We start from the raw sequence: 25,276 nt of genomic DNA, 5'->3' as shown, positions 1-25,276 counted from the left end.
GCCTCTTTGTTGGATATATGTATATATTTTAACTTCACGGTTTTCTGGGGGTTTTTGTCTTTTCCCCTTCCCCCCCTGCCCAGGTTGGATCAACGGAATGGAGAACAGCACGCAAGCCAGCACTTCTGTCGAGAAAAGAAATCACCATTGGAGAAGTTACAAGTTGATTATTGACCCGGCGCTGAAAAAAGGACAGCACAAACTCTATCGCTACGATGGGCAACATTTTAGCATGCCGGTGAGCGGAGGGGGGGGGGAGAAGGGGGGTTGTGGTGTTTCCCCCTTTGTATCGTGCCTTCCCCCTCACCCCCCCCCAGCCCTGCACGCCTCACCCCCTGTCGGAGCCGGTGTTTGGGGGGCTGGGGGTCTCCCCGGGTCGCGGTCACCCCCCGGCACAGCTGAAGGGGGGCCCTGGGGGGGACGGGCACCAAAGTTACCGCCACCTGACACTGTGCATTCAACTGTCAGGAGCCCGAGCGGGAGCCCAAACCTGCAGCTTTCTTTCTGTGTTTCCAATCCGTGTGCATTTCCCAGCAGTATTGCAATTTGACACGTGTGTGTGTGTATGTGTGTGTGTGCTTTCCCCTTCCCTCGAGACAGCCCCTGCTTCCTTGGGGTTTATGTTTTTGTTTTATTTCTGTCTTAAATTTCAAGCACTGTTGTTGTCGGTTTTGTGCTTTTTTCTCCTCCTCCTCCCAGAACTCGGGAATCGCTCCTGTGGATTGTGTCAGGGATCCCCGAATAGGGCGAATATGGACCAAAACTAAGGAGTTGGAGCTGTCTGTCCCCAAATTCAAGGTACTGCCCCGACTTTTGGCTTTCGCTTTGTATTCTTGTTTACTCGGGAGTGTAGCTTGAGTTCCAAACAGTTTAATGAACCGTTTAAATGACAGTCGTCTCCCTATTAACATTATTATTCAGCAAACCGTTTAACAATAATCCTGTTCTATAAAGATAACGAGAAATCCATACATCTGCCTAACGAGATCCCTTGGACGTTTTGGAGCCGTGTCTGGGGGGCTTCTCCTCGGGCGGGGGGGAGCAGAGGGGGGCTCTGCTGACAGCACTGCCCCGGGGAGCCGGCTCAGGTCAGCGGCTGTGGGTTCATCCCGTTCATCCCTCAGCCTCGGAGGCAGCTTTCTTTCCCCAAAGTTTGCAGGAGGCTTTAACCCTCTCCCTCCCGTGCCATCCTAATGCCCTCCTCCGTGCTCTTTAACGCCGCCGGTTATTGTTACCGCCTCCCTCCCCTTGTGCCCTCTTCCAGATTGATGAATTTTACGTGGGGCCAGTGCCTCCCAAGCAGGTCACCTTTGCCAAGCTGAACGACAACATCCGCGAAAACTTTTTGACCGACATGTGCAAGAAATACGGCGAAGTGGAAGAGGTGGAGATTCTCTACAACCCCAAGAACAAGAAGCACCTGGGCATCGCCAAAGTCATCTTCGCCACCGTCAAGGGTGCCCGGGAGGCCGTCCAGCACCTTCACAACACCTCCGTCATGGGCAACATCATCCACGTGGAGCTGGATACAAAAGGTGAGGGGCACGGTTCGGCCTGACGCGGTGGCGGTTCGCAGCGCCCGTGCCCTGCCTTGCCTCGAGCAGATGCTGGTGCAGGACCGCGAGGGCTCGGCGATTAAAAATACGGAGGGAGCGCCCCTGTCCCCCCGGCGTGCGTGTCTGGTTTCTGGGCCCTTTGCAAGTCACGTGGAGCCAAATGTGTTGTCAGTTGCTAGGAGACAGCCCTGTAATTTGCAAAATGCTGCCATCCTGCCGCCCCTGCTCCCCCAGCACCCGCCGGCTGCAGGGTCCTGGCCCTGCTCAGCCTCTTCCCAGGGCTGTCAGACCCCCTGGATGGCAAAGCCTGGGGTTTGGGGCAAACCGGGGGGTTCCTGGCACCCAAAGCAGGGGGATTCTGGCCGTGGCAGCGGGGCTGGGTGCCGTCCTCCGCGTGCCTGGCATTTCATTGATGCTTAGTGGCGAGCTCCCGGCTGGCAGCAGAGGAGTGCACAGCACTTGTCAGCGTGAGTGTGCGAGCGTGTGTGTGAGCAAGTGTGAGGCTGTCCTTAAAGCCACAGGAGCCCCGTGTCCCGCACGTAACCAGCCCCAGCCCTGAGCACTGGGAGCCCATAAAGTTTCTGGGAGCGTGGAAACGCTGCGTCTTACTGCTTTCTCTCTTCTCTTTCCTCCAAGCCTGTTAGTGAAAGACTTGCCTAAAATGTGCCCCAATCTTAAAAATCCTCTGCAGCCGAAGGGGTGCAGCTGGCACGGTGCAGATCAGTTGTCACTTGTACTCACTCCTCACTGCAACCACGGCACTTCAGCTTCAAGCAGACCTGCTGCACTTTTTCTTGGGAAGAGGACATTGTTAGCACCATTTTCTTCCAAAAGAGGGAAAAAAAAAAGTGCAATGCTGATGGGTTTGTTCTGTGTTACATGGTTTGGGCAGTTTTGTGTCCAACCTGTGCAGCAGTTGGTATGCCACACGTGGTAAGAGGCTGTAGTAGGACGTTAACTGACGTTACCGAGCTCCGGTAGAGGAAAAATCACAGCAGCACTCTGATATGTTCTCCTGTGAGCTAACCTTGGCTTTACAGATGTGTGCTTTGAAATTCTAATATCATTCGTTTCCACAGACAGGCTCTTCCCCTGCTCACTTGGAAATCTGGAGGTTAAAATTCCATTGAACAAACAATTAACCATTTGTAGTTTGAATAATGTAAGCTACAGCAGGCTCCTAAGTAGAGATATCTTAATGACAGGCATTTTAAACGAGCTCAGCGTACTACATTCCTCCTTGTTTTCCTCCATTCATAAACTACTCACAAGTCTTGGACAGACAGCTGTTGAAGAAAGTTAGCTGCCCATCAGGGAAAAGAGGGCCTTTTAAGCTTCTGTTTCTCGGGAGAAAACATCAAAATCTTAGTTTTCAATTGCATTTTTGTTTCATTTGCCATCTGTGTGCTTCTAATCTCTTTTTTTTTCTGCAAATGTATCTGGCTCCAAAAGAGTAAGACTGTCAGTGTTGTAGAAGCTGACAGAGTCAAGTGAGAATAGGATTCCTGAAGTAGCATTAGCAGGTTAAGTCGTTCCCCATGTGTATCTGTCGGTACGTGTGTGGGTGTATTTATATGTATCGCAAACCATACAGAGTACCCCAAATTTCTTTCTAGCATTCAGCTTTTCAAGAGCGTGGTAAAATTAATGGTTGAAAGCTTGAGTTTTGTAGTCTAGCAAAATACATCTGAGGAGTAAAAGTGTTTTATCTGCCTGACCTGATCACGAGCCTGGGAATCTGGAACTAATAATTCCAGTTCCCTCATCTAAGACGGGCTAATTTAAAGCAACTTCTCTGCCTCGGTTTGTCCCGCAGGATGGACACACTTAATAATTACCTGGCCTTAGAGAAATGGCTGAGAGTCGTTTCACGTTCATGAAGCTCTTTGAAAATGAAATTGTGACTTTTATCAGGGATCCAAGAGGAATTGTGAAGCCTTCTAACAATTATTTTTACATTTATTTAAAAAACGGTTTTAAAGTAAACCCACCACTTCCGTATCCACGCCGCTGTGGTTTCCTGGGGGTGTGCATGTGTTAATAATTCCAAGCATTTTAGGCCTTGTCTTGAAGAGATCTATTTTGTTATGACTTCAGCTGAACTTAAACAGTTTACATAGTTGATGATGTGGCTCAAGGCTTTATGAAATGAGATCTGAGCACCAAATAACCTCATCTACAGCATTTATTCGAGATAAGTCAGTCTGTGCAGCATCAGGCTGAGGGTGCTTTGCTCTCCAGTTGCCCAGAGTGATTTGCGGGCAGTTTGGGGTTTGATCCTGCAGCATTAGCCAGGGAAGTTGTGCTTTCCAGGGGAGTTCTTGCCTGAATTCATGCTCTGGGCTCAGGTGCTGGCCCTGTCCATTCTCCTGTGTATTCATCATCTTCCAGAGCAAAAGCCAGAAAGCAGTCTTGGAGTCTGGTTCTGTTCCTTTTGAAGTGGATGGCAGATCTCTTACAGACTGCAAAATAAGTAGGATTGGGGTCTTGTGCTAACGAAAAATCCCAATTTAAGAACTGGGTCTTACCTAGAGTTCAGGGATGAGCTGGGAATGGAAAGACTGAGTCTCAGTAGCGATAACAAGGCCGTTTTGGTTCTCTAGCTTTTATTCTTTGAAGGATGCCATCGAGCACACCTTTAACTAGGGAGGAAAAAGGATCAGCCAGCGTCCTTTCGGAAAAGCACCGCTAACGGCTTTGTCCTTGGCTTTCCCAGGCGCCGTGTTTGCATTAATCGCAGCCGGTTTCTGCTAGCAAGGTGGGCTGCGGGAGCTTTCTGAAGTGGCTCTGGGCGTTGGCAGAGCCTTGTCCCTTTGGTGAGAGTTTCACTTCTCAAATCTGCAGACTATTTGCTTGGCACGTTGGAGAGGAGGGAAAGCGGTGCTCTCCAGAAAGCATGGTAAAGAGCAGGGCTGCCAAGCAGACTGAGAAGGATTTAGGAAACCTCCTTGTCTTGGCTTGAGAGAGCAGTGTCTGACTTCGCTTGCCCTGCAGATTATTTAGAAACGATCCCTACGAACCTCGGAGGTGATGCTTACTCCCCCGTGGCAGGGATGTAGCAGGGATGTGCAGATGCCAGGAATACATATTTTTACACAGGCGACGTTATTTCTGTTTATTAAACTCTCCCGTTGTGGTTTGTGCAGGTGAAACCCGCATGCGGTTCTACGAGCTGCTCGTTAATGGTCTTTACACTCCTCAGACCCTTCCCGTAGGCACCGAACAGGACGCATCGCCGACTGTGAACGAAACCCTCCAGGTATGGTTTGCTTGGCTTTTTTTTCTAAGAGTAGCACTGTAGAAAATTCTAAACAAACACTTCATTAAATTTAGCTTTCTAACGCTATTAGTTTAGCTTCTTTTGTCCCGCCGTAGCTTCAGTGGACATTTCTGCTCCCCATTTAAGTACTCCTTGCTCCTAATTGCCATAGCGTGTGTGCCTGCAGACACAATGCATGTGGCCGGTCTCTGTGCCCGTGTCTGCACAGCGTGGAAAGTGCTCTTTGTATTTCTGCATGAAAAATACCAGCTGAACCGACAGCACGTGCCCTGTTCACGTTAGAGATTCCTGCAGTTAAGAGGAAAGATCGGGGATCGGGGCTGTCCCCGAGATGAGATTATTCCCCCTGAAGGCAGGGGAATGATTTAAGCGGTACGTTTGGCCTGGTGTCTCAGTAGTTAGGGTATGATTCTCCAAAGGGGTTTGTGCAGGTAACTGCTCCGCTACAAACCCCACTGGAATGAGGGGGGCCGAAGGCAAACGAAGCCTGTTTGTGTGGGGTCAGCAGCCCCCTTGGCTTCTCTGTCTGCTTTGGCTCTGATCGAGGCTTGGGAACCCATTTTAAGGCATCAAGTTTTCAAAGAGATTTGGCAGACCTTTTTGAAACTTTTAAGTATAAATTCCTTCTCTCAACTTCCTTGTGCTCCTCTTAGGTCTCCTTAAAATGCCATCATTTCATTAATCTGGCAGTCGGGTGTTTTCAGGACAGATTAAGGGATGAAATCCTCCTCTTAGCTCACTGCTCACCCCTGTGGGAACAAGGCAAAGCCCCTGCATCTCTTAACACAATCACAGAGGCCGATTCTTGCTTACCTCCTAGGGCAGAAGAGGAACAAGTAATGATTTTGCATTGAGCAGGGCCTGGCTTTTCTTTTCTGCCCGTTACAGCACATCCCAAATCAAATCGGCCAGATTTGTTTACTACTTTTTCCGGGTTAACAGCAAAATGCTTCATGGATGGTATCCCCCCAAGTAATCCCTCCTGTAATTAAGATAGGTTCTCTAGATATTGTGTTTGTATATTGTATTGTTGTCCTGAATTGATTTTTCCCCCAATTACCACCGTAATTATTGCTTTGTGGGTAACTTTAACCGTTTGCATCTTGTTCCTGTCACTGGAACCCGCCGACAAGCTTGTTTGCTGTGGTACTTCAGTGAAACGCTCCCGACGTTAGCTTTCCCCCTCGTGCAGAACAGCAGAGACCTGGGATGTCTGCGAGCCACGGTCCCTCCCTTGAGACCGTATCCAACCCCCCCTGAGAAAGAGTTCACATCTCTCCACCAGAGGTGCGGAGATGTGGGCTGTAGCGGGGAGCACGGTGTGGCTGCTTTCCGAGCAGCTGAGGAAGAATCCTTCCCGATGCCCATGTCCCTGGGGGTCACGCCAAGAGCAAGGCAGCGTAGGTGAGAGCTCAGCTGGGGTTTGGCGGTGGTGGCGTGCGATAGCAGGTCGTCCGAAAGGCCTCTGCACCCGCCTGTGCTTGGGCGAGCAGCAGCCAGCCCGCAGTGTCACCACGTAGGTACGCATCCCGGGGTCCTTTCGGGGAGCCGGAGCTCAGTCCTGCCTCTCCTGCTACCAGGAGGAGTCTCCGTGAGCTCTCGCTTTGCTTTAGAGAGAATTGATTGTGGCGCTGATGTTCAGCAGGGCACTGTTATGACTCAGCAGTGGCTGAGTGGGAGCAGGGCTTCTCCTAGAAACCCCCTGAATGTGCCTGTGAACTGAATTTCAGAGCGATTACTTGGCCGCTCCGTAGGCTTGGAGGGTTTCAGTTTTCAAACGCCATGTTCAGCAGCGCTCTACCTGAGCAGTGTCTTTGTGCAGGGCTTACAGCGTATTTTTAGCAGCTGGGAGCGTTGTCTTCCTCTCTGCCTGCAGCCTGCTCCTTCGCTGTTGCAGAGGAACGTTTGGCAGAGAGGGTGGCGGCGCGCAGCTCCTGCGGCTGGACCAGCACGGAGCCCTCTTGCCTTCAGCAGGCCGCCGCAGTCAGTTTGGGGGTGGTGGCGGGGTTTGACTGCAGGTTTGCAGGTTGCCGGTTTGCGTGCTTTGATTTGGTCATGAAAAAAAAAACAAACCAAACTTTTCTGAGATACCAAACTATCAGGTTATGTTCTCAGACTTTGGGATTTTCGTGCAGGATTTTTATCATTCCCTCCTTGCCAGGCAGACGAGCTGTATGGAGTTGCTAGAAATGTAAAAGTAGCTGCGAGTCTTCTGCTCACCTGATGCACTTGGGGATAGCTTATGAAGGATACTGCTTTATCTGCTTTCTTCCTTCTCTTTCAGACAAGTTCCTCTTTGCTTGCCTTTTTCTCTTTAAATTAAAGGGAACTGTTCGTAATGGGTAATGGGTTATGCTTTCAGGGATGCTATAACCTGTTTTGCTTTGCTATGGAAATCAGTTCAAACTCTCAGGTACTCAACTCCTCCGAAAACCAGACGGATTAGAGAAAGAGCTTATAAAAAGTGTGTGTTTTAGGTGCTTTTCTCTTTCCTGTTCTTGTAGTTGACAGATTCCCTGAAACGCCTGAAAGACAGCAACCTTTCTTCTGCGGGATCGTCCGTCACCCCGAACAGCAGCACGCCGTTTTCCCACGACACAGCCTATTCCAGCTGCCGGCAGGACACCCCGAACTCCTACAGCCAGTTCACCCCGCAGTCCCAAGGCACGCCTCACACCCCGCGCCTAGGGACGCCGTTCTCCCAGGACTCCACGTATTCCAGCCGGCAGACGACGCCGGTGTACCACTTCGGGCAGGACAGTGGGTACAAACCCAGGAGACACGAAACCAAATTTACGGACGCCTACAACCGCCGCCCGGGACATCACTACGTTCATAACTCGGCGGGTGTCTTCCGAGGGACGGAGCATCAGTTCGGGACGTACAAATCCCATCCGCAGGAGCCAGTTCAGTTCTCGCACACTCCTCCCCTGAGCCACTCTGGTTCTTCGGGTTACAAGTCTGCCTTCTCTCCCTACCAAGCACCAGCTGTGTTCCCCCAGTCCGAGGAGCAGCAGTTTCCCCAAACTTCCAGGGAGACGGAGTACCGGAGACCTGCGCCACCTCCCGCCGAGATGGTTGTGGAAAGCAGCGCTGCCACGAGCATCGATTTTGTGCCGGTGAAGGAGAAACCGGAGGAGCCTCCGCCCTTGCCAGATTCGAACTCTGCTCCTGAGCCGAGCGCGGCGTCCTTCTCTCAGACCCCAGAGAGGAGCGAGACCCCTGGCACCCCCACCATGGAGTCCGAAATGCAGCATAACAGTTTAGACTCGAGGATTGAGATGCTCTTAAAAGAGCAGAGAACAAAGTTGCCCTTTCTTAATGAACATGACTCGGACACCGAGGTCCGAATGGAAGGTAGCCCCATCTCCTCCTCTTCCTCCCAGCTCTCCCCAATCCCGATGTACGGTTCGAACTCGCAGCCCGGTTACAGGGCTCAGACACCTTCCTCGCGCCCTTCCAGCACAGGCCTGGAGGACATTAGCCCCACGCCGTTACCTGACTCCGACGATGATGAGCCCATCCCTGGGACGGCTTCTCTGAGTCAGAATTCCAGGGGGACGTCGGAGGCCGGCATGACCCCCATCGATCAGCTCAACAGGACCTCCAAAGTCGAGCCCTCGGAGGCTAAAGAAATGGTGCCTGGTGACCAGACCCCGACGTCTGAAAAAATGGATGAGGTAAGTGAGCTGCAACCGGGTTACGAAGCTCCGGACCCGGGCACGGAGTTGCTCTTATGTGTTTTTTTTTTAGTGTTGTTTGGAGCATAGGATTTTCTGGTGGCTTTTTCTTTTGCTCAAGGCAGCTGGAAACGAGCTAAACGTGACACAAAGTGATGGTCTTAACGTGCCGGCCTCTGGGTTTCTTTGTTTCTAACAGCAGCCTGCCGCAATTTATAGCTTCAGGAGAGCTCGAGGCCTGAGCAGGCCCTGGAAGTTTGGCCACTGCTCGCGCTGTGAATGTCCCGAGTGTCAACAGACACTTAAGCCACTAGAGCAGTTAATCGAGCGCTTTCTGCCATGGCTCTGCTCTCTGGATGTGCACACACCTGCTTAACGGGGCTTTCACGTTACGCCAACGTGTTGGATGCGGACTTGGTGATAGCTCTGCAGCTCTTTCTGCCATCTGCCTTGAGCAGGAGGCGGTTGCGGGGCCGTAGTGCTCCCTGTGCTCGGAGGGAGCTGCCTGCTGGGGGATGTGGCCCCCCCCCCCCGGCTCTTCCAATAATAGAGCCGGGCGTGCTGCTGCCTCTGCCGGGGCACTGGTGGCCCAAGGGACAGCCGGAGCTGAGCGGGGGGGAGTGGGGCCGGCAGCCAAACGATGTGGCGTGGCTGTTGGGGACCTCTGCAAAACACCTCTGAGTGTCGCTGCAGCGGCCGTGTCGGTCCTGTTCGGCTGTGCCGAGGAGCAGCCGGAACAGAGATCTGTTCAAATGCCAGAGCCTTTCTCCCTGGCATGCAGGGTGGTAACGCAGCAAGGGAAAGTGCTGTCCCTGCTGCGCAAGGACTGCGCCGTAAGGAGACCTCAGCCCTCCGGGAGGGCTGGTGGGGGGTAAATGCCCCGAGTGTGAGAGCTCAGTGTCATTTACTCCTCAGAGTTTGCTGGGGTTCACCTGGCTGAGTGGGTTGCTCTCCAGTGGTCCACGGTTGTGAGGGTCTCACCCCCGAACTGGCTGCATTTGGGGGAGCTGCTCCTGCAGGGTGCAGATCGGGAGGGGAGGCCTGCGGCGGTGGCTCAGTATCACATAGGAGAAAGTGTAACTGTGCTGGATAGTTTGTGTTTTCTCCGTGCCTTTCCAAGCCTGCCTGGCCTCCCAGTTGCCATTTAGTCTCTGAAACAATTCAGTCTTTTGGGGTCTCACTCCTCCTCTGGGCTGGCCCAGGCTCCCCCCCGTGGGGGGCACGGCCTGGCCGGTGGGACCTGGTGCTGCGTTAATTAGGAATGGGGTTCTGAGTCCTGCTCTGGCAAAGGGAGGGGATGCTCTAACTTGGTGAAACCCAGGAATAAACGAAACGAGGAAGGCTTCGCTCCTCTCCTCGCCACTCTGGGCTTGGGTCTGCCACCCCTACTCTTGTGCGAGCGAGTTGCGGGCGATGAGGAGCGCGTTGAGGAGGACGGATGATGAGTGCCGGCGTGGTGTGTGGGGTCCGGCACCTTCCGTGGCTGGGCTGTGCGCGGGAGGACCGGCCGGGCCGGCCCGTTTGCAGGTTGCGATGCGGGGCAGCGGCGTGCCGACGTCGAAGCCCGTGCTGAGTCTTTGTCTCCCGTTAATGAGATGCTGGTGTCAGAAGTTCACGCCGCTGGTGCTGTGATACACCGCGATACGAGCGCCTCCATCCCCACAAGTCACAACGGTGGGAGCGGGGGCTCGGGGCAGGTCCTGCCGCCGTCCTCGTCTCCGCTCCCTCCCCGAAAAGTTGCCCGTTGGTCGTCAGAGCTCCTTGTTCAGTCCTCCTCTCGGTTACAAACCCCGCTAAGCTGTTCTGGCGTGTTGGAAAAGCTGCCTGCGCCTTCCGCTGCTCCTCCTGATGCACAGAAAGTGGCTCCATGTGGTTTTGCTTCCTTTTCCCCCCCCCCCCTCCCCCCCCCCCCCCCCCCAAGTTGTTTTTTTTCTGCTTCAGCAAAAGGCTCTCCTGGCTTCCCTCTCTTTTGCTGAACGAGCAGAGCCCCACAGTGACTTACCATAGGCTGAAATTTGAGCTGCAGCTTTCCAAGGGAGCCGGAGAGGGGCACGGAGTGCGGCGGAGGGCTGGGGAGCTGAGCCTCCGGCCCGCTGTGACAGCCGCCAGCGGCTTCCAGTCCCGCGGGGCCTCCTCCGGCACAGTGGAGGGGAGGCAGCTCCCAGCGCTTCCAGGCGTGGGGAGCCGGGCAGGGACGATACGTTAGAACAGGGAGGACTCATGAAGCGTCCTGAGGAAGCAATAAAGGGCAGGGTTCGAACTTCTTCGCTTCGTATTCGGCTTTTGGAGAGCCTGAGCAGCCCCTGGCCTGCCCCCCTTGGTGGCTGCTCCAGCCGGGGACGTCTCAGGGCCCGCGGGGACAGCAGCGAAGGCACGGGGCAGTTTTACTGGAGCCAGCAGCAGCGTTTGAAGGACCTCCTCCTGTCCCCAGCAAAACAAGCGGGATTTCTGTCAACGATGCCGATACAGAACCGTTGGTCCTGGAGGTGAGGCGCTGCCAGATCATCAGGCAGGGTGACTGCCCGTGGGGATGGAGCGGGCAGGCCTGGCACGGCTCTGCTCTGTCACGCGAGACCCTGGAGCCCGGTTTCCAGACCCGCTGCAGTGCTGCGAAGCCAGAGCTGGGCTCCCAGCAGCGATACGTCGGCAGGGAAATGGGAGGGCTTTTCAAAGCCTAGAAGATGCCCGGGAAGGAAGACGAGTCATGCAGTTATTTTAATAACGCTTTTCAGGGTGGCCAAGTGCAAACTTCCCTTCCCATGTTTCTGAAAGGTAACGAGGGAAGAGCTGGGATGATTTCTTCGTCGTGGGATCTTTCAGTGCCGCTCCAGAAGCACAGAGGTTAAGGAAGTGCCGTTGGACGTTGTGACATCCCATCCGAGCCAGGTCTTGTTTTTGCTTGGCTCGGTACAGGAAGAGGCCCTGCCTCTGCGTGCCGGGGAGGGCGGCAGGACCAGAACGAGTCACGGCGCTGTGTACCGATGACGCCTTTCATGTTTCAGCTCACGAACGTATCGGTTTGTGCGCGTAGCCCGCGTGTAACAGGAAGGCCGTACGATGGGCAGGGGCGCTTTTCCTGATCTACAAGTCCCAGGATGCTTTCTGATCGGGGATCAGCAGCCTCGTGTCCTCCTAAGCACCTCGTTACCGCGGTGGGAGGGGGGCCTCGGCCATGCCAAAGAGAATCATAAAAAAAAAAACAAAGATCCTGAGGCACCGCCGAGGTGCGAGCAGCCCTGCTGTGAAGTGCAGGGAGAAACCTGGACGCCGAGGAGGGCACAGCAGCCCTACAGGCACCGGGACGCCGCTGCTGTCACTTGTGCTCCGCGCTGGGCGGCCGCGGTGGCTTTGATGCCGTGCGGGACGCCGAGGTGCATCCTACGGGACAGCACCGGCACCGCTGTGACAAGTCCTGGCGTGGCCACGGGCAGAGCTGGGGGAAATCCCTGCTGAAGCGTCACCCCCGTCCCTCCGGAGCCTGAGCAGGGCGCGATGACACCCCTCAAGTCACCGCATCGTGCCCTGGACCTCCCCACGCTGCCGTTATCGCCCTGCAGGCCTGGCAGTGTTGCAGCAGCCGGTGACTCGCTCCCCTTTTCTCTCGAGCTCCGCTCAAACCTTCCCTTGTCAGCAGCAGGTGAGAGGGAAAGCGGCGATGCCTCGGCACGATGGGAGCAGCCCCGGGGGTTTCCCTGCCAGCGGCAGGCGCGGCAGGAGCGGTCGGCGCCCTGGGAGCTGTGCCGAGCAGGATGCGCTCCCTGCCCGTGGATGGGGCCTCTCCTCCCGTCCCTGTGGGGTCTCGGGGGCAGCTCTGTGTCGGCGGGGTGCTCCGCGGGGCTTCCTGAAGGGGAACCCAAACGCCCTCCGAGGGCCCTTCCTGGGCTGCCGAGCGCCCTAGTGACGTCTTCAAGGTAAACGGTGGAGAAGGCAGAGCCTGGGAGCGGGGAAATCGCATCCCCCGGTTTCTGTGCGAGAGCCCTCGTGCCATCAGGGGTGACGGGGATGTGTGGTGACATCCACGGGTCCGCCCGGGAGCCCGTTTACAGCTGGGGTGCGATCCGGCAGCTCTGCAGGGAGACGGGGGACGGGGATGTGGCGGTTGCTCTGAATGATTTTTTTATTATTATTATGATGATTTTAATTGAAGAAAGGAGAAAAAAAGGAGAGCGGCGGCGCGTGCCCAGGCTCATCAACACATTTTCAAATTTTCCTGCCTCCCGAGCTCTTGCGATCACGCCCGACGGAACCGGTTCCTAATGGAAACTCAGGCAGGGGGTGTGCGTGGTGACCGCCACTTTCCAGAAAGGGCAGCCAGCCCGTGCCAGGCAGCGGAGATGCGGGTGGCTGCTGGGGTTCCACGCGGGAATCGCACCAGCCCTGCTGGAACGGTGAGATGAAGGCGAGAACGAGCCGCTGCAGCTGGGCTCTGGACAGAAGGGCAGCCCACAGATCCCTCCAGGTGACGAAATACGGCCCTGCGCCAGGCCCTGGGAGCCGGAGGTGCGCTCGGTGCTGCGTGTTCTTCAGAGCTGGTGGTAGGAGGCTGCCGGCAGGGCTCCTGCCTCAGGCACCCTGCTGCTCCCCAAATTACAGGAGGCAGAGGGCTCTGCGGGTGTTCGCTGGGCTGTGGTTGGCTTTTGGCTTCTTGTGTCAGGCTCCGGGATGATTCTTGGGGCCCCAGAGCAAAGGGCTGGCCGGCCACGCGTGCCCGGTGTCACACAGGGGGCGAACCGACCCGCGGGGGCTTGGCGGTCGCTTTGCAGAGCAAAATCCCCACGGGGGGTTCACCGGGGGCTCGTGGGGATAAGCCCCAGCTGAGGGATATTCGGCTGCACCGTTTGGTTGCCGCGTGATGCCTGGCTACCTCAGGGCCTGCATGTCGTGTCGGTAACGCGGCTGGAACCGGTGAGGTGCTTTGGAGTGTAACTGAAGAATAGAAAGCAGGCTGTGGTTGGGAGGCTGACTGCTCCTCTCGCTCTCTCATATCAGGCCAGGGCTTTGAGGCTTTTCCATTTTGCATATCTCGTAGAAATGACACTGCTGCCCCTTTTTTAAATCACTGTTGCCAATTATACTCTCGCCACCAGCTCGGTTCTGCCTTTCTTTGCCCACCGGTGCCTTCCTGCGCGTTCCCGGTTCCGAGCGGGCCGGGTGCGTGGAACTGAATTGCTTGGTGGGAGGCAGAGCGCCGCTCCCTTTGTGTCTGTGTGCCGTGGGGACGTTCTGCAGCTCTGGAAGCCTGGATCCAAGCCACGCTAGTGAACCACAGCACGCAGCTCGTGGCTCTGCAGACCGCTTGCAGCCGGAGCCCTGGGCTTTTGCTGCCCCCGTGGGCTCTTCCTCTTCGTTTCAGCGCTGGGATCTGGGCTGCGACGCTGCCCAGATGTGATAAACGCAGCCTGGGGAAGCTGCCACCGAAGGGACGCGTTTCTCCTCGCCGGTTCTCTGCCCCGTTAGCGTTCTGCTTGCGTTTCGCATCCGCCGCTTGTGCGAAGTGACAAGGGGAAGGCGGCGAGGGGCTGGGCGGCGAGCCGTGTCGCAACGCGCGCCGCCACCGAGGAAACCCGCCAGCGCGTGAGGTCATCGGCAGAAATATTGAGAAAATAATCGCTGTTAACATATCGTGCCAGCACCGCTGGAAGAGCACCGATTCCTGGGGCTGGTTCTGAAGAAGACGGAGCAGGCGCCGCGGAGGAAGTCCCCCTGACACGGGGCGGCGAGCAGCCGAGCGCCGAGGCAAATTTCTGCTGGCGGCTGCCTTGCCTTGCGGCCCCCCAGCAGGCACCGCTCGTCAGCAAGCGGCGTTTTGCATACGCCTCGAGTTGGAGCACCGTGACTTGGCTCCCTCCCCCTCCCCCCCTTCTATTAATTGTGATTTTCGGCTCGGGGCGCTGGCTTGTGCCTGGCGAAGACGGGGCGAGACTCAGAACGAAAGCCGTGGGGCCGTTAGCTCCGTGCGTCACCCCCTGCCCACGAGGGCTCCCGCGGCCCGGGCGCGTTCCCGCTGGCTCAGGTTTTGGTACGAAAGCGCAGCGCTCGCTTCGGGAAATGCTCATTCATCACGAGAGAGAAAGGTTTCTCACGTTCCTCGGCTCCTGAAAACAAAGTGGTTTCAGAAAAGGAAGAAATGGGCCGGAGACAGAAGCCTTCTAAGATGTTTTTGACTTGCTGAGCGCTGAAACAAAACCGGCGGCTGGTTTCCCAAGCTGCCAGCGGTGCAGGCAGGCCCGAGGAGGTCAAGAGGCAAAGAAGCAGCCAGGTGGCAGGTCGGGGATCCCAATTTCTCCCTGGCCGCCACGGGCTCGCTCCCGCGGGCGTTGCAGGAGCGTGGCTGCGGGAGCAGCGAGCGGAGGAAGTCGTTCGCAGCCGGGGCTCCGGCGCTCGCTCCCTGCGCAGGGGGCACTGCGAGCGCTGCGCGGGCGGCGCCGCGGGGAGGAAACGAAACTGCTGCTGGACCTGGGGCTGGAGACAGCGCCCTTCTCCCCCAGGAGCTTGTTATTTCTGGTGCCTCCCGTGCGCCAGGCAAAAAAAAAACCCTGGGTGTTTGTGGTGATAGCTGCGATACCCGGGGGAACGGGGAGCTCAGAGCGCACGGGCTGGGCTTAGTGTCGGCGCGCACCTCTGGGGATGGCTCTCCAGCCCCTCTTGCTCTGTGGCTGCCACAAGCTGGCGTTTTGCTCGGTCCGCACGTGTCTGGAAGGTCCCGGTGCAGGTAACGGAGATCTTGTCGTCAAAGGAGGCGGCTGAATGCCAGCAACTGTGGCCGTGGTGCCACGAGCGTTTTGCTGGCGTCCAGGTTGGGGTTTTTCAGGGTCGAGCACCCCGCGGTCGGTGCCATCCGGGGTGGGATCTGAAGGGGTTTTGGTGTCTGGGCTGGAGAAACCCAAGCTTTAGACAGCACTATGCCATTAAAAATAGGCGTATTAAAAAAAAATAACACAGAAAACAACCAAAACCACAGAAGGGCAGCTCGCAATGGGCTCTAGATTCATGAATTGAGTTGCACATCGTGCTAGATTTTACTGCGAGTGACTGTTGGGCTGAACACCCGGACAGGTGGAAGGAGGATGACGGTTGGGCCCTGGTTGTGACCCCGTTTTGCACGTCGGATTTGCAGCGCTGTACCGAAGCGCTGGTGTCAGCAGCTCGGCGCGGTGCCCCCGCGGCTCTGCGGGCACAGCCCCGGTGCCGCTCCAGCCCGCGCGGCGCGGGGGCGATGCGCGTGGCGGGACAAGTAACGGCGCGGCAGTAAAAAGCTGTTGCTTGCAAACCACGAGGCCGGCTCTGCCTCAAAACTGTTTATATATAAAAAAAATAAGCCCGTGCCTTCCAGCTGGCTGCCCAAACGGACGCGCGGCCAGGCACCTTGGGCTGGTGGGGGCCTTTCTCACGAGGGTTTCCTGCAGCTCCCTCAATGAGCAGCTTGCGTTTCGGAGATACCTGCAGCCTCAGGCTGATGGACCGACCTGAGGGGAAAGCTGTTTTTAAAAAAAAAAAAACACCATCAAACCCCCGGCTGCGTGGTTCTGAGCGGGGTCTGGAGGTGGAGGGGAGCTCAAAGAGGGTTTGGAAGCGGTGCGGTGAGCTGCTGCTGCCTGCTCCTTTGGGTCAGCCCCGGCGTTTCAGCCCAGCTCTCGAGGCAGGCACGGAGGGAGTGAGCGAAGCAAGCGGCAGCGACGTGGGGGCACCCAGCTGAGCCTTGGGGCCGGGCCGTCAGCGGGAGTTAAGGAGCAGGGCTCCCCAGCTGCTCGCCGCGGCCGCTTTTCCTCTCCAGTGGTCGGCGGCGGCGGCAGCGGGCACCAGGAGGAGACTTGGCACCGACTCACAAACCAACCAGGAAAGGCCCAGCTCTGCCTTTTTTTTTTGGCTGTCGGTATTTTGGGGCTGTTCCCTGGGGATGTGTGCAGTGCTGCTCCCGTGGGATCACCCCCGGGCTGGGACCATTCCCGGCTGCTGCTCCCTTCTTAAACCCACCCACGCTCCCAGCCTTAGCAGCGCCCCGTGGCCATGAGGTTCGCAGCTGAATTTTGCTCTAGGTGAAAAGTGCTTCCGCGTGGCCCCGTGTTTCCACCTCCTGCTCGCTAATTAGGGGACAGGTGGGGAAATCAGCACAGCTCACCTGTCTCCCCACACCCCCCCCCGCCCTCCGGTGTATTTTCTGCCGGAAGAAAAGGCGGTGGGAATGCAGCCCAGCTGCGGGGTATTTCCACCCTGGTGATTTACAGCAGTTGTGGTGAGGCGATTTAGTTTGCATACAGCGGGGACAGCTCCAGAGCCAGCGTTTGGTATCTTCTAGAAGGCCGTGAGAAATGTCACGGCTCGCCCCGCGCGGGGATGAGCTTTGGTAGGGGCTCGGCCGGCAGACGCCAGCCCCAGGGGTTACGTTTCCATCACCCGGGAGCAGCGGTGTGGGGAAAATTTGCCTGCCCCACAGAGCTCTTCCTCTCCGAGCATCGTTCGGAGGGGGGGAACTGGAAGGCGTCTTGGCTGGACGTTGCGTTGGGCTTTGTTTTAGGGAGATTTTTTCCTGTTTTAACGAATGAGTCGCATTCCTCAGCTGATCCCGTGCTGCCTGACTGCCCGTCGCTAACTCAGCGTGGCGAGAGAAGGGAAAAGCTGGGCAGGAAATAAAGCAGTGAAAAACTCGAGACGCCTCTGGAGAGAAGATCTGTAAGAGGAAACGGTACCGAAGGGGAACTGCCTCACTGGCCTCACCCTTACTTTTGAGGAAGAACGTCTCTGCTCAGCCTCTCAGCCGCTTGAAGGAGGCTCCTTGGAGTGAAGCCTCTCCGTGGGGTGACCGGGACTTAATGCACCCGCTGCGCTTTGCTGGAGGGACTCGTTAGCCGTTGTTACGGGGCTCAGCAAGGGAGCGGAGCCTGCTGAGCTCGTTAGGGTGCCGCTCATCAGTTGTGGTCACTGCTGCACCGGGCTCCGAGCCTGCCGGCGACTTGCAGAGAAGTTTGTCTCCCGAGCTTCTCATTCCCCTGGGCCGTTCCCTTCGGGGTGATGGCAGTGGCTGTCTCCAGAACTGGAGACCACAAGTTGCTTAGAATCATAGCACGTGCCACCGTGACTGCCGTGCAGATGATGACAAGGTGCAAAGATGTTTTTAGCAGTATGTTCCCTCCTTCACGCTTTCCTGATTCTTCTCAAATCATCGGTCCTGGCACGGAGCAGAGCTGCTGGGAAGAGGACAGTGCTAAGTCCCTGTGTCCTCCGGGCCAGCGGGGGTGGGCTCACAAAATCTTGGCAAAAGCACTCAGGAAAGGGAAAAGTTAAGGTAAGAATTAGGACTTGAACTCTCTTCCCTCCTTGTTCCATGCCTGTCAGGTAGTAAAAAGCTGTACGTGTTTGGGAAATTGTTCTGGGCCCTAGAAATTCAGGGCAAGAACAGCTCAAGCTCCCGGAGAAGGGAGGGAGAAGGCAGGCTCATCGTTTGGGATGCCTCTGGAGAAGGAAGGGCAGAAGTGTGCCTTGGGATGCTGATGGCACCGGGGTCGGAGAGCAGGCGGCAGCGAGCAGCAGAGCATCGAAGGATGATGTTGATGGATGGTCTCACAAAAGCTCCTCTCTTTCTTTTGCCCGTTGTCCTCCAAGGCCTCGATTCCTTGGTTTCTGCCTTCCCTGCTGAGCAAAGTCCACGTCGCGCAGGCTGCCCTGCGAACGTCCCGCTCCTACAAATGAAACTGCCGTTGCTGGAAAGGCAGAGAGCGCTGAACGGGGTGCTGAAAACGCTGCCACAGCAGCCACAGCCCCACGACGCCAGGTTCTCTGGGGTACAGAATAGTGTGTAAAAGGGGGAAAGGATCAAACCAGCCTCGTTCCGCTGATTAGAAGTTGTTTAAATACAACGTGTGCACAACCTGTTCTTCAGCAGGCCGATACCAGCTGGGGAAGCCAGGCTGTTTTCCAAGCTTATCTGCTTTCTTATCGCCCCGTCGGTAGCGAGATCTGAATCCGTGGCTCCGTTTGACCCGTGCTTTCAGTACGGGAGCGAGCTCAGGGGACGGCGTAGGAGAGCCTGCCTGGCACCGAGCTGCGGGCCGTGTACTCTGCACGCTCGCTTATTGCATCCTTGTTTTATTCTTATTGCTGGACTCTGATCTAATGCTGCTAATTCCTCTCTGCATCTCTGCTCGGAAAGTGCCTTCTGCTGTCTAGGAACATCGGTGCGCTCCCGCACCGCTGGCAGGAACGGACCAGGGCATTTCAGCATCCCTTGGGCAATCGGCTCTCTGCGTCTCGTGCGGTCTGTCCTGAACTGATCAGTTTTCTTCGCACCTTTAGGGGGGGAGATGCTCCTTCCAACCCCAGATCTCACGTTTTGGGAACGCTCCCTGACTCATTTATCTGTAGGGGCTATTTTCTTGCCACTCTGCCATCCTTTTATGCGTGACTTAGCTTCCCGGCCGCCTGAAGAAGCCTTTGAAGTTCGATTGCAAATCGGCCGCCCCTTCCCCCCCTCTGAAATAGGGAAACGAGCCCAGCCCTTGCTGGGGGAAGAGCTGCCCGTGTTACGTGGTTCCCCACCGTACCACCTCTTCTTTCCCTCCTTCCTTTTCCCTACCTCCCCCTCAGGAAACCCTTTTTTCCTCTCCTTTAAGACTTAAGGGACAAGGCCGTGGTCCCGTGGGAAGGTAAATCCCCTCTCAGGGCGTTTTATCCGTGATGAAACGTGAGCAGCCTCCCGGTCCTCCCGCTGTCCTTAAAGCGCTGCTGGACCCCCCTGTGGTTTCGGTGTCGGGAAGCCCTGGAGGTGAACGACGAGACCTTTTCCCCGTGGGAGTCCCCGTGGGAGCGGTGGCGCTCCGTGCTTCCCGACCTCCAGCCCTGGCTCCGCGCACTAAAAAGCCGCGGGGAGCTCCTTCCTCGCACGCTTCCGAACCGCCCCGTGCGGCATCTCCCGGTCTGTGGGGCGGTCAAATGAGGGGCTGCCACATTGCGAGGCACAAACAAGCAGCTCCTCACCCCCACCCCTGCGTTTTGGGGCTGCCAGGCATTTCTGGGGGATTCACCTCGCTCCTTCTGTGCTTTGAGGCATCGACTTCAAGTTTCCCCTTGGCGCTGGGGAAGGGGGGAAATGGGCATGAACGAGGCCGGTGTTTACGGTGCTGTTTGTTTGCAATGAGCGCTTGAAGGTTTTTCTTGCTTGTTTTACCTGCTGAGCAGCCTTGGAGGTGTGAGGAGGACAAACAAGCGTCCGAGCAAAACGCAGGCTGAGCCAAGAGAGCGTGCCAGGTAGGGCACTGTCACTTCTTGCAGCTTGAGTTCTCTTTTTCAAGCAGTGAGAGAGAATCTCGCTGTCAGTAAGAAAGAAACCCAAAGACCCAGGTAACTTCTCACCCCCTGCAAGAAATCCGTGCCCCGTTGCAGCCGGTTCGGTGCCTGTTTTTCTGCAGGACACGGCGACGAGCCGTGGAGCGGGACCACAGGATCGTTACCGTGTTCTGCTCTGCTTCGTTTGCAACCTCTGAGAGTCAGGTTTGCCAAGAGCCGTATAAATACAGCCGCGTAGAAACGGTGCCCTTCTGTTCTCGAGGTAGCAACGCATGTCGCGAAGGTATTTATAATCGCTGATCTGCAAGGCCTTCGTCTTCTAATTTGCCTTTTCCTGAGCCGGGCGTTTCATTACAGCGCGAGTCCACCTGAAAGCCATCTCTGTCCCAATTAAAAGCTGCAGCGATCGTAATCGCACGCTCTGGCAGCGGCAGGAGGAGGACGGGAGCTCCCTTTGCTGCTCAGAGGAGGAGGAAAGACGTGACTAACCAGCCCGGGGAGGAGGCAGCAGGCAAACTTCAGCCTCCATGCAGGCTGCAGTGGCCGCGTGCTGGCCGGCGCGAGCTACAGCAGGCGCTGCTGGGGCACGGTCGCCTGAACGGGCTCGGGAGCTCTCCCGGGAGCTGGCAGGAGGGCGCAGGCAGCGCTTGGCTCTGCCTTTTGCAGCTGGTGAAGCCCCTCGGGTGGCTCTGCCCTCCCACACGCCGCTTGGGCCTCGCGTGTGTTGCTGCAGAGGGAGATGCATCGCTACAGGGAGCCAAGTCCGAGGTGTTCGTGTGCGTTGGGAGCCGAGTCCGAGGTGTTCGTGCATGTTGTAAGCACGGGGCCGAGTCCGTCTGGGTCACGCCTGCCACCGAGAGGTGCGGATGCTTGGCGCAGCACCTCTGCCGTGCCGTCGTGCCCGGTGCTGCGCTGCCTGTGAGCTGAGGGCAGCTGGGAGGCACGGCTGCTGCTCCGTGCTGCTCCTCCCAGCCCTTCTCTAGCCAAAAGCAGGTTAAAGATGGGTAAAGCAACGCGCCCTGAAGCCCTCGCTCTGCTGCGGTACGTAGGTTTTGGGCAGCAAGAGGTATTTCACTGGAGGGACCCAGAGCCTCTTCCCGGTGCTGTCAGCACTCTCTGTGTGACCCTGTGCAGTCGGTCCTCACCTCGCTGCCTCTCCCTCACCTCCGGAGGTTTTCCTTTCCCTGCTTTTTCCTCAGGATAAAGGCTGAGGCGTGCTCCCTCGCGGATGTTTTTAGACCCTTGCGTGGACTTAATCCAAAACCAAGCGATGACGGTTTGATAGTCAGTAGGGTTATGGAAACTTCACTCTCCAAGAGCTGCTTTGGCTTTTACATCTAGCCTTATTGCAAAGCTGCCGCTTAACACTTCAAGTGGCAACGCTGGTCGGTGGTCAGTGTGCAGCTTTTGAAGCTTTAGGTTTAAGGAGCGATTCTGGGCCCCCCCCCCCCCCCCCATGGTTTCTGTGCGTGCAAGTTGCAGCAGGCTCACAGGTTTCCTTCCTCATGCAAGCAAGGGATGCTCCGCTTCGTTCTAGCCGATGACCTTGCGTGGTGCTGAGCGCCTCTGGTCCTGCATTTCGGTGTTCTGGTGCACCGGAGCTTGGCCAGGCCGTGTCGGAGCAGGGCGCGATGCAGGTTGCCCGCCGGGACTGCAGGTAACTTGGTGCCCGTCAGAGTATCTCAATGAAATCGGCCGCGAGCTGATGGCTTTCGAAACTCATTCTGAATTCTGAGCAAGTTCTTACGCCAGCGTCAGGGCCGGGAGAGAGCAGCTCTGCACGCCTGCAGCAGCCAGCGCTGCCTGCAAATACTGGGCTGTAGTTTCTTTTTTCTGCAGGTACGAACGCTTGCTTGCTACGTGCCAGGTATTGCTCCGAGGTAAGGCCCGTGCCCTGCCTTCAGCGGCTCTCTGCCCTGCTCAGACCAAGCAGCAGCAGGACCTCAGGATGTTCCCTTCGCGTCGCCGAGGCAGTGGCTGTGCTGCAACGCGCTGTGCCGGTGCCGAGGGTGGCAGGTAGCACTGGGGCGAACAGCGAACGAGGCCACTTAAAGCAGTTACGCTGACTCGAGTCTCTCCCAGCAAATCTGCATCATTAAAACACCTTTGGAAAAATGTGTCATGCATATAATTAAATACCTGTTTTGCTAACTCTTAATTTAATTAATGCAAAGTGGAGACGGCAGCACCAATTAATTTAGTTGGAAATGGGGCTGAAGGGAGGCTTTCTGGAGGCACGGCACCAGCCGCCCTCGGAGGCGTGCAGGTGAACCCCAGGACTGACCGACACCATTTTTTGACAGTGATGGAAAGGACGTGCCCGCAGCAGCGCGGATGCCAGCTATCAGATCGCTTTTTCCCCTGTAAAAGCAGAGGGAAGGCAGCCAGAAGGCAGCTGCTCTGGGAGGATAGCGTAGCTGCTTTCAGCCCTACCCTGAGAGGTATTTGGTAGCAGCCGCAGCAAATCCAGGTTCAGACAGGTGAACGAAAAGAAAACCGTGTAACAAAAGACCTTGCTGTCTCCCCTTGATTTCTCTTTCCGTGCCTTTATCTGCCTCACTCAGTTGGTGCCCGTGTTTTTCCCCCTCAGACAGAACTTTCCTCTAACTGCTCGTCCGCTTTAAATATTAATTCCTCTTAACTTTCTTTAAAGACTTCCTTGCCGAGGATCTTCTTTTGGTTTGACCTCTTTGCTAACCTCATGTATCCCTCTTTTTTTTTCCCCTCCCCTGCCCTTTTGGTCTTTTCCTCCCTGCTGCTAAATCCCTTTCTCTTTCCCTTTCCATCTTGCTTGGGTTAAAACTGGAGCGGAGGTTGCGTTGGCTGTGCAGGTGAGCTGGCAGCCCCACACCGCGGGAAGCGGGGAATCTGTCGTCGCTTCGTGCAGACCCGAATGAGCACCGGAGAAATTGAAAAATAAAAAAAAAATAATCTTTCAGTCTTCCAGAAGTGCTCGCTGTTGCTTTAGCCGTTCTCGTTTCAGCTCAAGGGAAAATAAATGGGTGTATGAATGAAGAAAGGTGGAGGCTGCCACCCCCTTCCTCCAGGTCTGCTGCCCAGGGCAGATACGAAGCTGGCTTTGGCTGGCTGGCTGAGTGCTCCTGGCTTCCCATCCCGTGCTGACTTGTAGCCTTGTCCAGCTCTTGGAAGCGGAGCCAGCGCTTTTAGCGGTGCCCTTGGTGTTTGTTACTGACAAACGGGGTCTGTTTCGCAGGAAACTTGTTTCCACCTGCTGCGGGCGTCTCGTTTGCTCTTCCTTTGCTCCTTTCGGTGGAGCCGCGTTAGCTGAAACCGCGGGATGTCCTTTCATTGCCCGCACCCTCGGCGTGGGACGTGACCGCAGCTGAGCAGCTGGGGAGGGGACGCAGGGTGTGAAACCCCAGACCTCTAAGCCAGCTGTGGGCAGAGGGGGAGAGGACAGAGTTCGGCTCTGGAAACACTCAAGCACCTTGAGATATACCTTCTTTTTTAGCTGTTTGTTTCAGGGATACAGAACAGCCCTGGGAGCACCTCCCTGCCGTACGGATGCACCAGAGCAGCTCGGCAGCTTCAGGAGAGCCCCCGCTCGTCCTGCGGGCAGCGTTCGGCAGCGCTCACTGCGGGGGTTTGCCAGGCACCGGCTCCACTCTGTGCTTTCAGCTGCTCTGCAGGTGGTCTCCTGGTAGAGCTGAGAGGCAGGACACCTTCCGATGGGCATCGCCACTCAAACCCCGAGTTGTTTGTTGGGGTGACCGTGCGGAGCGCGGTGCAGGAGCCCGTGGGCTCGCGCTGCAGCAGAGGAATGCGGGGAAGCCGGGCCGAGGGGAGGTGCTAGGACAGGAGGATTTGCAAAGCTGCTGCTGCAAGCGTTGTGCTCAGCCTGCTCTCTGGTGGTGGCTGCCGTAGCAGAGATGACCTTTGATAAAAATGTGAAGCATTTGGGTTGATCTGGGTAGCGGTGGCTGCTCAGCGCCGTACGGCTGCGGCTCACAGCAGCCATCAGCCCGGCTGCTCGTGCTTTTGTTTCCTTGCCCCTGCCCAAAATTGCTAGGTAAAACAGGAAATCACAGCAGAGAAGAAGAGAACTGCCGCTGAAGCTGTTTGCCAGCGGCTCTCCCTGTGCAGGTTCTCCAGCATCTGGTGAAGGCTGCGCTTTTATTGCCCTTTTCCTTCAGATCAGGGACAGCAGGCATCAGCACCTGCTGGCACAAGGCGTGGAAGAAACCAACATCTTTGGGTTCCTCGTTCAGATTTGGCTGAAAACAGCCAACAGGGTCCAAAAACCCAAACTGTTGCCAGGAGACTGAGACACAGAGAGGCCCTTCAGCATTCCCACTTCATCGTGGGCTCGTTTCCTCAGCTGGGCTGGAGCCCACGGTGCCCAGGAGAGCTCCTGCGCCGAGCAGCGCGGGGATGCTCTTCGTTGAGATCAGCTGGCGGTGACACGCAACTGTTTGGGCTTTTTCGTGTGAGGCTGTGGGGAGGAAGGAAGTGCTTGGCACGTCATGTGAAGGGTGCAGGCCCCGCACGCTCGTGGGGAGCCTGGGAGAGGAGGTCACGATGAGTGCTTCTGCTTTTCAGCCCTGAAAACAGCTGGAGCGGTGGCTGCTGCCGCAGGAGTGGCGGGTTTTGCCATTTTTAGCTGGAAAAATAAAGGAAGAGTGGGAGAAATAGTTTTAGAGAAGGTAGCTTGGGACCCTGTCATCCCACTGGTAAAAGGTTAGCCCCATTTGTGTCACCTAGATAAGCTGGTGGCGTGCTGGATGCGTCTTCCAGCAGGGTTTGGTTGGTGTATTTCGTAGCAGGCTTTGGTTTAACGGTACCCGAGGGATGCGGCGGCCATCCGTGGGGCCTCTTGGTGCTGGAGACACCTTGAGGCTGAAGTGCCTGTCCGACGTCGCACACCGGTGTCACTGCTGGCTGTGTACCGAGGATGGAGCTGGTGGGGGGGCCTCTCTTGTACAGGACCAACTCGGGCAGCTTCGAAGCCCCAGGACGAGCAGACACCCTTTGGTTTAATCTCATTTCCATCCCTTGGATGGTGGAGGTGGCTCATCGGTTTTGCAGTTGGTATAACTCTGTCTTTATTTCATGAGCCCGGCATCCATTTTGCTCTGACATATGACATGTGCCGTGTCTTTGAATTCCAGCATTTAAGGCTCTGAAGTTTAAAGGCAATTTAAGCAGATTCAGGCTCTTTTTTTTTCCAGCATGAACTGCTCTGGCCCGATCGACAGCTTTCTGTAGCAGCAGCCGTGTGGCAGTCTGGCCTTCCACAGTTAGAGGCTAAGAGTTGACAGCAGATGAGCTGGGGAGAATAATACAAAACCACGGGCGTTCTTTGCGCGTGCTAAAAACTGAAGAAGAAGAGCTCGTGGTGCAACGCACCTGTCAGGATTAGGTGCAAACAGGAGGCAACGTACCTCGCAGTGAAAGGCGGTTGGACTGCGTGTGTGTCGCTGATCACGGGAGCGGTCGTTCCTCTCGCACAGCAGCCAAGG

General features: G+C 56.4%; 1 protein-coding gene across 1 annotated transcript in view; it reads left to right on the top strand.

Moving 5' to 3' along the window:
• Positions 1-25,276, top strand: part of SETD1B (SET domain containing 1B, histone lysine methyltransferase) — a 41,397-nt gene that overhangs the window by 348 nt on the left and 15,773 nt on the right. The window contains 5 exon segments of the mRNA XM_035340504.1: positions 84-238; positions 700-798; positions 1,265-1,535; positions 4,703-4,815; positions 7,341-8,516. Coding sequence (XP_035196395.1) covers positions 84-238; positions 700-798; positions 1,265-1,535; positions 4,703-4,815; positions 7,341-8,516 — 1,814 coding nt within the window.

The sequence above is a fragment of the Oxyura jamaicensis genome, chromosome 15 (assembly GCF_011077185.1).
Source record: "Oxyura jamaicensis isolate SHBP4307 breed ruddy duck chromosome 15, BPBGC_Ojam_1.0, whole genome shotgun sequence".
Classification (NCBI taxonomy): Eukaryota; Metazoa; Chordata; class Aves; order Anseriformes; family Anatidae; genus Oxyura; species Oxyura jamaicensis.
This window is presented reverse-complemented; position numbering and strand designations above follow the sequence as displayed.